The sequence below is a fragment of the Misgurnus anguillicaudatus genome, chromosome 1, assembly GCF_027580225.2.
Source record: "Misgurnus anguillicaudatus chromosome 1, ASM2758022v2, whole genome shotgun sequence".
In the NCBI taxonomy this organism is placed as follows: Eukaryota; Metazoa; Chordata; class Actinopteri; order Cypriniformes; family Cobitidae; genus Misgurnus; species Misgurnus anguillicaudatus.
Window position 1 is genome coordinate 16,913,805 of NC_073337.2, and position 18,455 is coordinate 16,932,259.

The following is an 18,455-nucleotide window of genomic DNA, read 5'->3' on the forward strand; positions in this document are numbered from 1 at the left end:
CTGCTAGCCTTAGCAGCAGTCGCTGTAGAAATGCTAGCAAGTTAGCCAACTAAGAAAGCAGCAGATGAAGACTTTAACAATCTCTTTACAGCATGGGATGTGGCTGTTCAAATGTGCAACAAATCCTGCAGGGCTGATGGTATTTTATTTTTAGGAAAGTCGTGGTTACTTCCCACAATATGTTACTCCCACCACTTGTCTACAGTAGTGGAGAGATATACGTTTACGACTATTTACACGTGTCTTTAACGTACATTTTAGGAAATAATAGGTGTATCATGTTAAAAATTGCTCGTTGTGCTTTCTGACAGAGCGTCTGACCAACACCAACAACAGGGCTTTTGTTTACACAGCTCAACTCTAGCTAACTATTCACGATGTCCACTCACAGCCCATATTCAACCAGCATAATATGCACTTTAAAGGATATTGACTTGTGTTTAACTTCATTTATGTCCTCTCTAAAATGTTTTACGTTATTTTGATCTACTATTTTTGGTCAATGTTTATCGTGGCTCAGAACATGAAGTGCGCTTAGCAGCATAATGCAACAATTTCACCAGGACCTTGTAGATGATCGCTATTTAGTGGTCGACTTATTACTAAACCTTGTGTTTTTTGTGTGGTTGTGTGTTGATAATGAATGCTGCAGGCGTGGGGGAGGGGGTTCGGGATCGTTTCATGTAGTCAGAGCTGCTTTAGCTGCTACTCAAACTAAACCAGAACCGCGCTGCTTTACCAGCGAGCTGCGCAGTTATCTCATTTACAGCCAACAAGTCCACACGACGTGTTTTTACGTTTAGAGGGACACATAATGGACTATTATAGTTAGAAATTTGATTTATAAGGTTGTTTGTGGTGCATTTTAGAGGGAAATTAAACGGTTGGGTCCTTCACATCGATGCGCACTAGCATAGCAGGCTAAGCAGTTACGTTAGCTTCACCAAATAGCGCTTCGTCTTGTCGTTGATTAACTCGACGCAACGCGTTTAGATTGACTTTATACATTCGCTAACTGATTATTTAATTGTTCGGACGCTGAGTGCAGCCGTTTGGATCCACTTTTCCTCTTGGACGGTCTTGTTTGTTTGGATGTTATTCGATGCTGGCTAGTCAGATTTGCTAGCTACGCAGAAACGTCGAGAACACCTTCCCTCAAGATAAAACAATCGCATTTCATTAGTAAATACTTAAGTATGTGCGAAAATGTCGATTTCTCTTTATCTTGGCCGGTTTCCGTCAAATTTCAGGGAGTCTTCGAGCGCAGCATTTCCTCTCTGAAGCTTTGTGAAAATGGCGGATGAGTTGGTGTTGTGGTAATGAAAGCCCTCCACACCCCTTGATAAACTCGCACACACTGCAGCGCCAACACACTCACCCACAGGCAAGTGCACAACACGCCACACAAAATACAGTGCTGGGTTTCTCCAAATTTCATTATAATCTTCCGTCCATTGCTTTTCACTGAACGCTTTTAGCACACGCGCTTAACTATGTGCTTGTGTTGGGTTTGTAGCAGTGTTGCAAAACCTGGTGGAACACAACACGACTGTGCAACAGCATCTCACAAATCTCAGCTCATTCATAAAACGCGATTTAATATGAATATAAACCGTAATATTTGTTTTAGTTAATGTGATTTGGCACACAAGACACACCCCTCCCCAATGTGTATATTTATAGGGGTTAAAAGATAATGCAAGTCTTTTGGAATGAGATTAAAGGGCTGTTAGTGTGATAAACTGGAGACTGGCATTGGCAAGGTGTCATGTTGAAGTTACGTAAAAGAATAAACATGCCGAGTATTCTGGAAAGAGCAATGGGATATTTATTACCCAGCACTCATGTTTGTGGCTTTATGGTAATGTAGGCTCATTCAGAAACAACTAATCTGTTTCATCTTTAGTCTTTATCCTGTTTCAAGTTGAAAAGTCATTTTTTATCAGTTTGCACAGTTGCATTCTTTTGTAAGCGGTTTACCTGGAAAATGAGTTACTATATGCTTTGGAAAACAGTCGAGAGCACAGTCGGTGTCTTGCTTGCCTCACCTAAAGAAATAACAGGAAATGAGATGTTTCTCAATCGCATACTCGACAACAAGCGTTTCGGGTAACAACCGAACAATAAGAGTTCTTGTGTTTTATGTGAGGATGCAGTTGAGTTTACTGCAGTATCAAAAAGAGCACAACCCACAAGGTTGTGTCATATTTCTCTCATGATTACCGCTCCCTCCCTCTGGTCAGCGGGGAGTTTACAGGTCCAGAAGAATGTGGTTATTCATCAGAGCAGTTTGATGGGGTAAACATGGGTCTAGTGCGTAATGAATAGACGATGATGCTGCAAAAAGGCAATCTTGATCCTTTGATAGGAAGCAAACCAGAGACTGCTCATGCATGAACTGATCGCACATCATCAAGGGCTTCGGTTATTCTCCACGGATCAGCTGAGGGTCAAGTCATCCTGCCTCATTCATGTGCTAACATTTATGTGACTATATCTGGTTTTAAAGTAGACAGACATCGGTTTGGTGTATGTTTTTGTGGAGCAGGTGGAATAGGTTTAAGTTAAAGGGTCAGCTTGTGAGATAACAGCTGCGACTCAATTATTTCCCCTTTGACATTGACAAAGACCATCCCTCCCAAGCTCTCCATGCATCCATTAGCTTTGCCAGATGCTGGCTTGTTTGATGCATGGTTGTGAAAGTTTGCTGGGGTCTGTATATTTAACTGAGGAAACATGAAGAGTTTAGATGCAAAACCAGCTAAGGCATGATTTCTTGTTAATTAGTTTTATTTTTATCAGACTCTTAATGGATGCTGCCTAAAAGGCCTGTAGGCGGGATTAAGTGGAGTGCGGTAGCACCAAACACCATCATTTAACAATGTTGGATGTTGCATTTTTATTATTATAAATGGTCAGTGGCTTTACGTACCTTCATTGGCATCCAAATGCAGGGAATCAAGGTGTACGCAGCTCGACATGATTTATATAAACACTATTAATGGTCATGGCTTTGCTTACCTACATTGGCATCCAAACGTGGAAATCCTAAATGTATCTGCTGCTCGCCTTAATATATATATATATATATAAACAGATTAGGGATGCTCCGATTGATTGGCCGATAATGCTTGCTATGCTTCTCAAAGAATTATGGCGAAATGCCGCAACATCCAAAAGCCAGGGGGCGCTCTCGTGCAGAAACTCAAAATGCGCTGTAGACGAAGAACAATGCACATGCAGCTATAATGACACGCAGCTCCAGGAAATGTTTTAAGGATATATATTTATTGCTGTTCTTCAAACCTTTTCAAGTATTTTCATGATGATAACGAATATGTTTAATAATTATGTTTGACGAGTGTTGCTTTTTCAAATGCGTGTTATAAACGACTCAAACTAACAGGGATTTTAGATCGATAAGGACTTACTGATCAAAAGCCGTAGTACATGAAATAGCTGTGAATAAGATCGGCTGTCCGATTCAGAATAGTGATCGGCCACGTATTTTTAGTGGAGATTGGCATTGGTGGGAGCATCCCTAAAACAGATGTTGCAATCGAGAATAACGTTACGGGCATAACATTTTATCATTTAAACAGAACAACGTTAGCCTTAGCATGTAGCAAACCTCCTAGTATTGTTTTACAGTAACGTTTTGACACCATGGCCATGTTTGAGTAAGTTTTTCTGTAATAAAAATATTGCCCTGACAGTTTTTCTCAATTTTTGTGTATGTGTATTGAATATAATTCCATCATTAGCTATGATATGGTACAGACTGCCTTTGCGAATTGTAAAACAGGCTGTCTGTAGTGCTTTGGCATCCGTGCCCAAATTAATGGTTTGAGACATTTGCCAACCACATGCTTCGGCCTTTTTTCCCCTTATGAGACCATGTTGCTGTGGAGCCGACAGTTCGGCTAAGCCTCAAGATTGTAACAAATGCTTTAAGCGTATTTGTCAGCATTCGTTGGATCAGTGCTTCTTGCGAAGTGAAAGTGTAGTTTTTTTGTTTGCGAAAAAGCAAAGCAATTAACTTGCATCCCGTTAATGAGAGGAGCAGGCTGTGGTTTTCTAACAGACATTTCCTGTACACGGACGTCCAATCGCTAGCATATAGCGGTTTAACATCACAATGAGGCTGTGCACCTGTAAAAAAAGACAGAACATCATCCTACGCACATCCACACAGCGCACACCTCCGTCTAGCTTCTCTGATTCACAAACCTGCCTGGTTTCTAACGTGTTACATCAAACATAGATCAACTATACTGCTGTCTGATTGAATAGAGAAACAGTGAATGAACTCGAGGAATTTAGGAGTACTTAAACCCCCTAACATAATTCATTTACCACAGTTGCTTTCACTGGTTAAATTCTGCCTAAAGTGCATTTTCATTGTCACACATGCAATGTGCATGAACCATTAAGCATCAGCTGGAGTGATCGGCCTGTCATTCTATGTCAGGTTGTCATGTCACACTCGTATCCTGCCCAGTGCTGTGTGTTTGCTTTGCTGCACATGGGCGACTCGAAGCAGTTTGCTGTGTGTGGCCATGGGCAGTGTCTGTTTGCTCTCTGTGTTGACATAGGGATGGAGAAGTAAGCACCCCCCCCCTCCTGCCCAGGAGAGATGGAGGTTAGAATGAGAACGAGGGAGCGGCAGGTGGCAGAGAATCGGTCTCAGGTGATGATGCATCTATGATCGCATTGGGCACACCAGGGCACAAACATGCTTTAAACACAAACACATTTCATCCAAAGTCAATTACTAATCCATTGCCAATATATTCAGATTGCAATGCTTTGGATGTATATGCTGCTTTAATTCAAGTCTTAACTGGTGATCCTATTATTTTTTATTATACTGTTTCTAATAAGCTGTAACTTAGGTGTGGTTAAATGAGAATGGTGGTAGATCTAAGCTAGTTCCACTGGGAGGCTTGTTAATACCTTAAGGTCACGTGAAGGATGTGCAGGGAGGAGCTGCAGCTCAGGTAACTTGTTTTTGTCCTACTGCCTGCCTGTAATCGAGCTCTCTCAACGGGCCCTGCCTACATGACAGGTGCACCATAGACCAGACAGGCAAGGATGCAGCACCCTATCCTACTACTTTGCGAACGTGCTTTTTTGTGGTGTAATGATGTGAGCCAGGCGTGAAATCGATCACATGATCAAGTCTGAGTGGGTCGGAGTGTTTATTTGCCTCCTGGCACTATTGTGACTGACTGATTCGGCCTTGCTCTACCATGCACCCATTCACACATCAATGGGCAATGATACTTCATGAGCAACCATTAAAAGTTGTTGCCAGGGTGTGTAATATAAGGTTTTATGTGTGTATTTTTAGTTACTATGGCAGTCATCATGGTTGTAAAAAAGTATTTAAGCATTTTGGAACGTGGTTGCTCGGGATGATGGTTGCCATGATATTGCTACGTGACACCTAAAGCCAAAGGTATAATAGGGCCCGCGTACCATTAGCATGACGTCATTTTTGTCATCAGGAGGGTCCAGGTCGTCTGTGTGCTCCCCAAAATTTGAGACTGTGCGGACACTACATGTACAACAGTGCATGTGCTTGAAAATAGTGAGACAGGAATAGGCAAGGGTCGGTTACCGGTTTCAAGGTATACCGAGGTTTTAAACAGTCAAGGTTTCAAAACCACTAAAATGTCCTGTGATACTGTCTCAAAGGTATGAGCTGTGTTTATAAAAACTTCATTAAATCATTAAGTTATTATTTAATATACATTACAAAAATAATATATATATTTTAAGCATATTATAATTTAAAGGCTTTATTTTTACCTGACATTTGAAAATAACACATTTTAGTGTTGCAATGGCAATACCGCAACACCGCGAAACCATTGTATTTTTGCTAAAGTTTATCATATCGCCAGAATCTTATATCGGCCCATACCTACATATTACAACAATGTATAATTAACAAAGAATAATAGTCAACTTTTCAACTGTTAATGTTATGAAATAAGACAGTATTGATGATGTATGCAGCTTGCAAATGCGACCTCCGGAGGCTACAGTCTTCGGATTGAGAAACGGCCAATGTCTTGCTTCATTGTTCCGCCCCCAAGCCAGCGGGTCATCACTGATATCAGTTGCCTTCCCTTGCAAATAGCGCATTAACTCTGCATCTGCTGGCTGTTTGCGTTAACACGAACATGAAGACATCTCACTGGGCGAGATTGTACTTTATATTTTTCATAATTTGTGACGTGCACACCACCACAGAGCGCACTTTCCGACCGCGGGTCGCACTCCACCTCCGTGGTAGTAAATACAACCGTCCCAGCCCTAGCCCTGACGGCCTGGTAGAGTACTAGTTTCAATAAGAAATAATTTGTATTGTGTACGTGTCGAACATGACCATCTACGTGTAGCCGTAGTTGCAGATACTTTGAAATCTGCGCAGACGCGTGCGCGCGCTAGCCGGACACGGAAAAAGTATACCTGGCCCTAAAGGTGTTCTTTTTAAGTAATGTGGTTGCTTGGGGATTCACGATAGTTGCATAAGTGGTAGTTTATTGACTCAAGTCAAATGGGCCATCAGTCTTGCAAAAGTGTGCACAATTTAAGGCATCATTAACCTCAATTTTCACAGTTTCTCCAACACCTACCACTGACCCAAGGCCATTTTTGTCCTTTCATTGTTGCGTATTTCTCATAAAAGTAATGACACAGACAAGGTGACACAGTCTAGTCCCTCATGCATTTTTATCAGTGACACAAAAAGCTCTCGGTGTGCATTGGTACATTTTGAGGCACGTGGTCATGTAAAGCCCCCTGTGTAGGGTAGGCTACGATGAATCAGCTTAAGATAATGGTATGAAGTCATCATCACTCGGTTTCGAAGCTCTGCTCTGTTTCATCTCCCTGCAGAAATCTAACGCAAACTAGGAAAATGACTCCGTGAAAGACACTGGAGTAGGCAGAGAGAGAGCGAGAGAGGGATAAAAACATGCGTTGACACTCCTACATGAGTCTGTGGGTTTCCCTGCCTGATGTAGCGAGCAGCCAGAAGGAGGAGCTTCTTGTACAACATTGTGTCCATACAGAGAGAGGCAGAGTAGGGAGGCATGGAGGGGGCTAGTTGGATTGCATTGGCCATTTCGGTGCCAAAATCTTTACCCCACAACCATTCCCTAGAGATGTAGGTGGATAATTTGGGAGTTGGTGGATATCTTATAGGCAGGATGATAGAGAGGACCACAGCGATAAAAAGAATATATTTAAGGCTTTCCGGTGTTTTTATTAGATCTTCTGTTTTCGGATCTCTATTGTGCTGGTTATCTTTTCATAGGGTCTTTAAATGCACACAGACATTTAATTGGGTCTGTATTCCGCAGCCTCCCCCCTTGGCTCTCCTCCACCCCTCCCTTTCGCCTGAGTGTCAAGGGTTTATTTAGGAAGTGGAGAGGGGAGGGAAAGAAATCCGGGTTGGGCATGGAAGCGTTTCTTCTCTTCCCCCCCTCTCGCTGGCTGTGGTGGTCATGAGTGGCAGGCGACCCTGCGAAAGGAAATGGGCGTGTCAAAGGCGGTCTAAATGCTCGGATTTATCCAGGAATGCTCTACTGTACTGGATTTTTCCACACCTCCTCTTGCATTTCTAGAAGAGGGGGGCGTTTGCCAAATGCGTGTGGAACGGAAAGAAAGAGTGCATGTCTGGCCATTCGTTCAGAGGACATATGTGAGGGGATGGGTGGTTATCTCCGTGTGTTCAGAGAGCCAGCGCGCGTGCGTGCATTCCTAAACAGTGACGGCAGGTTTGCCATACTGTGGCCAAGAAGAACAGACTTGGTGTGAGAAAGCTGGAAAGAGACGACAGTATGCTTTCGGAGGGAAATGAGTTGATCACACAAAACAATGTCGTCTCTCTTTTGACCTCTTCCTGCATTTGTTAATGTTTTTGTGAAGAGGGCATGGTAACTTTAGCTCTGCCTACTTTGACGGTATAGGCTGGTTCTTCTGGCCTGGTTTGTTGGCCTTACGTTTAACCTAGGGCACACGTCTCGCACGTATGGAAAATCTGTTGTCAAATAGGCCGCATGTGCAGATGTCTCATTTCAATATATTTCAAAACATTCAGAAGGCATGACATCCTTTGTAGGTGTGTGACTGAGGGGCATGTTAAGGCTGGTCAGGGTGTGTGTTGTGTGCAGGCATGTAAATTCATGTTAAATTTATCGGATGAGTTTTGTATCACAGACCTGGTGGGTAGATAAAGTTTAATAGTCACAGTCAACTGATGCTAAATGTTAATAAAACGATAAATGATAAATCTGTCATCATTTATTTGCCTTCAAGTTGTCCTAGGTGAAAAAGGAGGGCTCTTTTTTCACACACTTAATTTTGCACGTAATATGCTAAATATTAAGATAAATCTTAAAAACATCTAGTGTATTTCTCTGTGCTATTTTGAGACATAATGAATGGGAACTAAAATGTATTAAAAAAAATTTAGTTCGGTTCCACTTGCAGGGCTTAACATAAAGGATTGCCCGGTGGCTCGGGGGAAGCGCGAGAGACGTTCGGGCCAGTAAAAAGAATTGTCACTTGCCCGATCGGGCCAGTGCTTCACCCTAAAATATATTTTCATCAATGTATATTATTTAACATCTTGGAAGCAGATATTTACTTAAGTAAAACAAGACGAAAGAAACGATGCAATATTTTGCACAATTTGCTGTCAGTTTACAGGTAAAGCAGAAAAGTTGGGAGCCTTTTTTCATTGGAACATGTCTGTTGTATATGTATACAATTATATTTGACTTTTGAATTATTATTTTTAAATATGTGACACTGAAACTTTTTTATTGGGTTAGTGAAAATTTTGGCAGGGCAAGTGAAAACCTGAACCACTGGCCTGACTGGGCCAGTATAAAAAAATATTTGCGTTGAGCCCTGACTTGTAGTAAACTTGAACTCATCTTTGAATGAATTGAATACATTTTTTAATACAGAGATAGTATGTTTTAAGCGCATTTTAGTTCTTATCATGGTGTTTTAAAATGGCACAGAGAACTACACTTAGATGTTCTTAGAGGAAAACACCATAGTTTTTCACTATTTTACTATGTTCTTCCACGAAATAAAATATACATCTATTTTCTCTGCATGCACTTCATTGTTGTGCAGCGCGTCCATTTAGCCTAGCACCATTATTCATTAGGATCCAAACGGGGATGAATTTAGAAGCCACCAAACACTTCCATGTTTTCCCTATTTAAAGACTGTTACATGAGTAGTTACACGAGTAAGTGTGGTGGCACAAAACAAAATGTGCTTATTTTCTAAGCGGATAAAAATGATAACTATATTGTATGGCGGAAGAGCACTTAGTTTGCAGCACTTAGACCTCGGGCACAGTAACGCCATCACTCCTGACTTCGGAAGTGTGAGCGAGAGGGGTAGTTGGTGATATTAATGGTGCTGGGCTAAATGGACGCGCTGTACAATAATTAAGTGCATGGATTCAGAAAAGCTAGGGATGTATTAATACGTCTTAGTTGAGGGAAGAACATAGTAAAATATTGAAAAACGGTGGTGTTTTCCTTTAAGATTATCTTTAGAATTTTGTGTAATAGCGTGAAAATTTAGCACTTTAAGTACGTAATGGAAGTGTACTACTTTTTCACCTCTGGTTCCAAACCGTTATAAATTTCTTTCTTTTGCTAAACACACATTTTCAAAAATGTTAATAAACAACCATATCTAGGGGCACCATTTAATTCCATATAGTATTCTTTTTTTCTGCAATGGAAGTCAATGGTGCCCCAGATCTGTTTTGGTTACAAACATTCTTTAAAATATCGGTTCAGCTCAAAACATAGAAATTCATACATGTTTGTAACAACTTTTTGGGTAAAAGGGATTGTTTACCCAAAAATAAAACTTCTGTCATTATTTACTCTCATTGTGGTTCTTGCTTTTGTAAAGCACTAAAGAAGATATCTGAGAAATGTTGCTGTAGATATCTGTCCATACAATTACAGTCAATGGGGGTGAGTAGAAGAAAGGGTTTTCATTTTTGAATTGAAATGATACAAAGATTTGTTTTTCTGGTTAAATGAATCACATTAATCTACTACGCAGATAAGATGGCACACGTCTATCAGATTTTGCCCTAGCAAAATACTTGGCTAGGAATACAAAGCTTTTTTTAGTTTATGGCTGCCGCTGCGGACAATTTCCATGCCTGATTAAAAAATAAAACTGATACACAGTTTCTTGGCAGGTGGGGTAAAACATAATTTTAGTTCCTCTTAATACTGCTTTAGTAGCTGTTGTCTCTCAATGAGTAGAGCATAGTGCTTGAAATTCCAAGATCATTAGTTCATTTCCTTTGTAGTGATGAACGCAAAGCACTGAAATATCACTTGAAATAAAGCATGTGTTAAATGCATGTATTTCCAACTTACTTTCCTTGTATGTATCTTACCCAGTTTGATCTATAGACTATGGACCAGCATCTGGCCTCTCCTCTAATCCCACTTATTACCACAACACACACACACACTTTAATTCCTTTTGTCGCCAACCTGTTTGTTGTTCCAGAGGAAGTATGTCAGTGTGACACATTTAGCCCCTCTGACCAGGATTAAAACGTTACTTGCAAGAACAGCATCCGATTGGCCACCTTCTCCTCTCTGTCAATGTCAAGTCCCGCCTCCGTCAACCAAGCTTCTTTGCATCTCTCTCTCTCTCTCTCTGCCTGATATGTAACGCTTAATCATTAATCTTTTCATCCGGTGTGGTTCCTCCCCCTTTACACACACTACATTTTCGGACAAACATTATTTGAACCGATGTTATTGCATGGCTTCTTTGTGCCCACTTAGGGTGCGTGTTAAATGGACGCTTGTAGATAAAAGCGGAAAATAAAAAGGCCGCCTCCATGTTGTATTTTCTCCCTCTTGCACATTCATGGTTGCTCTTACTGAGCATGCAACCACTCCCCCTTGTGGCTATGTAGAGTCACTGCGCCCTGTTGGTTGTGTCTCGAAAAGTCGACTTGTGTTATTGCCTGCTTTTCTTCACTTCCCCTAGCTGGCCAATGAAGGGCATTTTAAACATACAAGCACCAAAACTAAAATGGGTGAAACACCCATCAGTTTTTATTGTTTATTTGTTAGAAGTGAAGCAAGCAAACTGTTTACTTCAACTTAATAATATTACTCCTCATGGCCTACGGTGGCTTCATATTTCTGCTGTGAATCATTGCTGCTTTCCTGTTTACAATACTAGATTTAATGAGTCCAGTTTTGCAATATGCCCAAGTGCCCTTCGTCACGTTAATATTGCCCTATTTGTGTAATAGTCTTATCTCGAGTGTGTGTTGGAAAGTAGATTATCAAACACTAACTCTGTTTTCTTTTCTTTTTCACAGGCCTTGTGGATGCACTTAGATGTGTGCAATGAGTGCTGTGGCTGACATGCCTCAGTGTTTTGGATTGCTGTGCTCTGGACTCAGTAGGACAAGAGACTCCCAGCACAGAACGTCATGAGCATAGTCTTCCCAGTAGGGGTGGACACGGCCAACACCTCGTACCTGGACATGGCTGCAGGCTCAGAGTGAGTCACTTCCTGTTTGTCTTTTCATATTGATTCATCACTACCTTTTTGGTTTCGTTTTGGCAGTTTTATGGTTGCAAGAGAGAAACGCATTTGTAGCCTTGTCATTTTTTCCACAACCTGTCATCTCAACCGCTTCCGCTGTCTTAGGCATCCATCAGAGAAAGCACGTTCAGCTGATGTTGCATCCATATAGAAAAAGTTCTCCCAAATTCAGTCTTCTCATCCTTAAGTCGTTGCAAACCCTGTCATTTAATTTTTGGAAACAATAAGGAGATATCTTGAAAAATGTTTACACTGTCCTTTCTTATAATGAAAGTGGATGGGGACTGTCGCGCGCACACTCCAGAACATACAAGCAATACATAAAGATGAAGATAAGCCATGAAGATTTGCTGTGTCTATATTTCAAAGCATTCTATAGCTTTAAGACCTTGGACACATTAACATTTTGCAAAGTCAACTTTATTTTGTTTTGAAATATGTAGACTTGACATTGTGTGGGGATCAGTGAACCAAATTTTACTTTTTATTTCATAAAATGATTAAAGAATTCCCCCCAAAATGAAAATTCTCTCATAATTTACTCGCCCTTACAACTTTACGACTTCCTTTCTTCATTTAAACACTTAATTTCAGTTTTAATATTTTATATTAACCCATTAAAAATCCTGAGTAATGCTAAAAATGTCTAAAAAGGACACAAATTGTAGCTGCTGTGTTTATTGTATCTTAAACGGTTCGAATCACACAAGTTTCAGCTTTTCGAAAATATGTGACATGTTTAGCTTTTTGTTTTTGTGTTGTTGTCAAATAATGCAGTGTCCCTTCCACGGTACACTAGAATTTTAAGGAGTTAAAGTACCGTCATGTGGTCTTATTATATGGTTCTTTGAATGACTTTGGAAGATAATGATGACAGTTTAATATAAAATTGTTTGTGTTCAGCTGAAGGAAGGAAGTCATAGACATTTTGTTTTGCATGAGGGCAAAATATTGGAGAATTTTCCTTTTTGGGTGAACTATTCCTTTAAAGGTGTAGTGTGTAGATTTTAGCGGCATTTAGTGGTGAAATTGCAAATTACAACCAATGGCTCAGTCCACTGCTCAACCCTCCCTTTCATTACGCACAGAGAAGCTACGGTAGCTGCCAAAGGACAAACTTGTCATCTGATGCCGGGTTCACACCAGACATGGTAGAGGCGGCAAGCGCGAGTGATTTACATGTTAAGTCAATGCAAAGACGTGATTAGGCATCCTGCGGCGCGTTCTGCGCGATTTGAACGTTGCCATGGAAAACGTTGCCGGATTTTCGCGCTACGTTAACCTATCAGGAGTCGCAGAAGCCCCTCCCATGACGCAAATTTCCCTGCGAATGTCTCAAATAACTAGAATTTAATTCACGGATTTCAAAACTCAAATGTTCAAGTGTCTAACTACGCGCAAATAGCGCGTTTTTGCCGCCTCTAGTGCGGCTAGTGTAAATGCACCATAAGACAATATCGTGACACAACGTGCTCTGTAGAACAGTTAAAACATTATGCCGCAAAATGCCGACTTTCGTGTAAGGGGACCCACGAAGTATGTAGATAAAAACTGCTCATTCTGAGGTAATTAAAACGTTACGTTTATTATGTAAGGTCTTTATACACCACTAAAAACATAGTTATGTATATTATATTGCATTTTTGTTAAGAGATCCTCTTAAATTTATTTACACACAGCACCTTTAAGAATAATTTAAACAAAATCTGTTAATCAATAGATTTTTATTAGACTCAAATCTTGCATTTTTATATATAATCTTGCAGTCATAATTTTATATATCAGTCAATACATATGAAATGTTGATAAATATGATTTTTACTCTTTCTGTGTTACTATAAAATATTTCTTCGTGCAAAGACAAATGCTGAATAGATTTTACATCACATGCTATGAGTTGATCCACACAGCAGACCCCTCCCCTCTGCAGCATGCGCCTGAATGAAAACAACGTGTTCCTCTTTAAACGTGAAGCCCTCGGCGCCATTGCCTCGTCACTTTGTGTTGCCATGGTGCTCTCCCCTGCACTGCGCAGGGCCTGTCGTCATGGCAACCGGGTGAGTGGCAGCTGGACCCTGGAGCTTTAGTCTTCTTAAGAGGCTGGGCTGCCTCGTAGCTTTACGTCATTCTGGGTTTTAGTGTCAATCAGGTGCATATACGCATGCGTGCATGCGCAAATTTAATTTCACATAACTGTAACAAGATTTCTGCCCAGATAAAGTCTTAAAAAGATAAAACCAAAATGTTACATGTGTCTCCGGGTGGTCTTACGTGGTGGTTTACCGAACACCTCGTCGGATCCGACTGTCGCACATCTCTGTGGCTTTTCGCTTGGTCTTTTTGACATTACTCCTCGGTCAGGGTCAGCCCACCCTGAATCTGCTGCAGATGTTACCATGGTTACCAGGCATTGTGCATCACTGGGTTGTCAGCGTTTAAAATGCCATCGGACCTGAAACGCCTGCTGTAATCCCTATAAACCTTGTCTAGCCTTAGATAATGTCTGGTGTGTTTGAGGGGAGGGGTTTCTTGCGTAACACAAGATGCATATAACACGTGTTTGCTTATCTACGCCCTCAAAAGTTAGCTGTCAAATTGAGTTAGCCCGATCTGCAGTCTCGCTCTCTGTCAACAGGTGTGTGAATTGTCTTTCCATATTAAGCTGTCTCTGGAGCTCTGGGCTATGATTAGTACATGCATACCCATTACATTTAATTGGAGCTTCATTTACAACAGCACTCTTTATGCGACTCTATTCCTTCTTTGATTTCTGTCTCTCTGTGTTGGGCACTCCACAGCCATCTTTTCTTTCCGTCTTGTGCCTGACCTGTTAATTCTGTTATGCACTTTTTGCATGTAGTATTAGACTGCTATATCCGCCAGACCTCCAGTCTTTGACATAAGAAATGCCAGCTCATGGCATGCAGACTGAAAGCACAGTTAGTTGTGGGTCATGGTCTGTAAGTTTAGTCTTCATGCATATGCACATTATTAAACGGAATAGTTCACCCAAATATGAAAATTCTGTCTAGGGATGCTCATATCAGTTAATTTTTCCGACCGACAAGCGTAGCTTCTAAACCGAACATTAACCATTAACTTATAAGATTTTAATATGAAATTGTCATTGAGTAAAAATACAGTTGACGGTTGTTTGTGAACGAGTAAAAAAAAACATTTAATTTGAACGTGCAAACAGCAGCGACAGATCAACAACAGAACCAGGATTCATACATTATCAGATATTCATGCAACATTACCTTAATTAAAAAGCACGCGATCGGTCCAGAGGATTAATATCCAAAGGGCAGATTGTCTCTGTTTCGTCTACCACAGTGGTCATTTCTAAAGCAGGATGCGGTTCAGAAAGTTTTGGTTTTGTGTCATCTTTCTCCGTTTGTGCAAAAAGAGAGATGTTTGGTCAGGGTCAGAGGCCATCAGCGAACGTCTGTCCGGATGTGCTCGAGACGAACCGCGTCATCTTGCGCGGACACGCTCGCGTCTCCGTTCAGCTTCCAAACACGCATACAAATGATTTCTCATACAAATTATTACTTTATCAGACCGTCAGGGCAGCAATCATTTGTGTCATTTACAGGACATTCACAAATTAAAGATTAAAGATTATTTTAACTGATAATGTTAATCGGTCATAAATTCTTACCTTCGGTTAACGGTTAAACGGTCAATGTGAACATCCCTAATTCTGTCAATTTACCCACCCTCATGTCATCCCGGATGTACATGACTTTCGTTGTTCAGATATGCGCAAACAATAAATTTTTTCTTAAAGAGCACCAATTATCCGATTTATGATTTTACATTCCTTTGGTGTGAAAGTGTGTATTAGTACGCAAAGAGTTTCGTTGCAAAACGAGATAACTCTGTTTTTCTTTTCAGAAATCTCGTTTTTTGGTTGTGCGTTCCAATTAATATCAATTCAACTGCAGTTGGTTTGTTTTGATTTAAACCTTCATAACTTAAAAAATACAGCTAAGTAGCACCATAAAACAAAATAATAACATGATAACATAATAATAAACATGTTTTGACAACATTTTAAAAACGGAGTTATCTTGTTTTGCAACAAAACTCTTCACATGTTAATGCTATGCAAAGTGTAGAAATCGAAGTGTGCAAAGTAAACGATGACGCGAGTTATCAGAATGATGAGCTTTGTACAAAATCAATGCGTTTGTGGAAAATAATGTTTTTTTTAAAGGGACATTCCACTTTTTTTGAAAATATGCTCGTTTTTCAGCTGGTAACATACAAATCGGTACGATAAGTTCAATGTGTCAAAATCATTGAATCTCATTGGTTCTTGCGTGTCTCGTGGCTTGTTGTTTGTCATAAGTATATTACATATGAGTATTTTCATATTTGGGTGAACTGAGTTTAAAGATGAGTAAATTGTTAAATCATTTTGAGCATGTTTAGCATGCAAAGGGGCGGATCACATTTTGTGTGTAAAACTGTGCGGAAAAATTCAGCCGCCCACTTTTCTCCTTCTTTCCGGCATAGCAGTTTGAAAAGTTGAATTATTTTTTTAAACTGGCTGCGCCGCTCTCTATTTAAGTGCGCTTGCCATGCATCTACATTTGAAATAACGTATTTGCACACGCAAAAGATGTAAAAGGTGAACCGCCCCTAACAGTCCAACGGTTATGCAAGCTTAAAATCGTCTCACAAAAGTTAATACTGCTTTTGCATTAAGGGGCTGCGGCTAAAAAAAATCAGAGCGATAAAATCTAGTTAACCTCAATAAGTGACTAGTCAGTTGTTGAATGAGTAGACGAGTATCCTGACCGATCGCTAGTACTTTGCATGGCTTCATTGTACATCCTTCTCATTGTACCTTTCATTACAACAATTTTCTCCATCCCACTTTTCCCCCTCTGCTCCCTCCCTTCTCCCTGCTTAAACAGGCAGCTTGTGTTTAAGTGAAAGAGACTAGAGAGTGTTACGGATTCGCCGGAAATCCCCGGCCTGTCACCTGCCCCATGTGATAATCTTATCACTGCAAACCACACCGTAACGTAAAGGCATCAATAAAACCTGCTAATCATTTATCGCCTGACTGCGAGGGCCTTTTTTCGCCAAGAGCTCTTGTTTGACTTGTGTGCAACGCACAAACACGCACCATCGTCTTTCTTTCTGTCAAGGGTCCGCCCCTCCGCAGTTCACACACTTTCACTTTGACAGTTGGGTTGCAAAGCGCCAACTGAATCAGGAAGTATGAACGTGAGGTATGGATAGACAGCACGAGGTGATCGTGTGGAGCAAACCAGCAGGTTGTTACTCCCCCCTCGGCATGAGGCATGAACAAAAGGAAGGAGGGAAAGATAAAGTGAAAACGGACAGAAAGAAGAAACGAAATCTGCGTGTATATCTCACGTGCTGTCCTGTTTGGTGTTAGCTGTGTTCTTCTGACATTTACAAGGCGGATATCTTGATTCTTGGTGAGTTTTGGGAGTTCTTCCTGATTTAAGGAAGTGTTTATACCTGTGCATCGGCTCACACGCTTTGGAAAACGACGCGTTTGCTTTTAAAGTGTGCCTTCAGGACTGTTTTTATTTAAGGATGTTATGTGTAATCTGTTTGTATACTGGCATTAGACAGTTGCATGACCTTGGCAAAATTGTGTGCATTGTGTTGGATGAGAAACTTAACATTACATGAATTTATCCACATATACCTTCATTAAATCTGTCAAGGGTTGATGGTTCATCTTGGCATTCAAGTCCATAGTCAAATATTCTGTCTGTAGTACAGATCTTTGATTTGTACTATTCATAAGTAATGAAGCCGATTTAACACTGTTGTATATTAGTGTGATACAAATAAAGCTTCATGTTTGTAACAAATCTCGCTCTTAGATAGATTACAGAGGCGCGATCATGTCTATTAACTTTCTACCAGCTCCTGTCACATGAGGACATGACACTTGCACGTTCTCGCACCTTCTCACACCCATGTATGCAGATATCAGGTCACTACAGAGATTATGCAAATTTCTGTCCGGCACCGTGTCATGTTTGTGTCGACTCGTACAAACAAAAATGCAATTGAGTGTTAGATCATCGTTGAGCGAAATTCTCTCTATTAATCCCCGCTCTTCCTTTCCCTTTTGTTTCCTTGCTGCCAAACCAGTTTTTTTGTCTTATAGAAAACACGCCTTGTCGGACTTGTTCCTTATTTGTGCCTCTCTTTTTTTGTGTGTGTGTGTGTGTGTTTGTGGTTTAGACCAGAATCTGTGGAGGCCAGCTCCGTTGTAGTGGAGAAGTCCAGCTACCCTCACCAGATTTACAGCAGTGGCTCGCACCACTCCCACGGCTACATCGGTCTGCCTTACGCCGTGAGTATCGCCCTGAGCAAACACACGCTGTACTTCTGTTGATAATTGCCACGAACACGCCACATACACGCCTTCGTGCTCACACACCCTTTTGTTGCTGACCTGCATATCTACTTGTTTTGTTATTTGATCGGCTATCAACGGTGCGACAGCTTTCTAATGTTTCCTTTACCTGCAGGACCATAACTATGGGGCGCGACCCCCGCCCACCCCGCCAGCGTCCCCCCCTCCCTCGGTGCTAATACGGCCGGGCGAGAGTTTGTTTGTGTCTGGGGGCCGGGCGAGCGAGGGCCTGTTTGTGCCGGGCGGGCAGGACGAGGCGTCGCGCGGCACCACGCTCAGCACCTCGGAAGACGGCAGCTACGGTGCTGACATCACACGCTGCATCTGCGGCTTTACCCATGACGATGGCTACATGATCTGCTGCGATAAGTGCAGGTACCACACTTTG

At 41.2% G+C, this 18,455-nt stretch overlaps 1 protein-coding gene across 9 annotated transcripts in view; it reads left to right on the forward strand.

Annotated features, from left to right (window-relative positions):
- Window positions 1-18,455, forward strand: part of kmt2e (lysine (K)-specific methyltransferase 2E) — a 41,447-nt gene that overhangs the window by 2,641 nt on the left and 20,351 nt on the right. For 7 of the 9 annotated variants that reach the window (XM_073867327.1, XM_073867326.1, XM_073867330.1 and 4 more), the window contains 3 exons: window positions 11,417-11,601; window positions 17,893-18,004; window positions 18,183-18,442. In XM_073867327.1, the coding sequence (XP_073723428.1) occupies window positions 11,531-11,601; window positions 17,893-18,004; window positions 18,183-18,442 (443 nt within the window). In that variant the 5' untranslated portion in view covers window positions 11,417-11,530. Of the gene's footprint in view, window positions 1-1,098; window positions 1,385-3,129; window positions 4,691-11,416; window positions 11,602-17,892; window positions 18,005-18,182; window positions 18,443-18,455 lie in introns of those variants that run through there. The other 2 variants (XM_073867329.1, XM_073867328.1) reach the window with 2 other exon arrangements.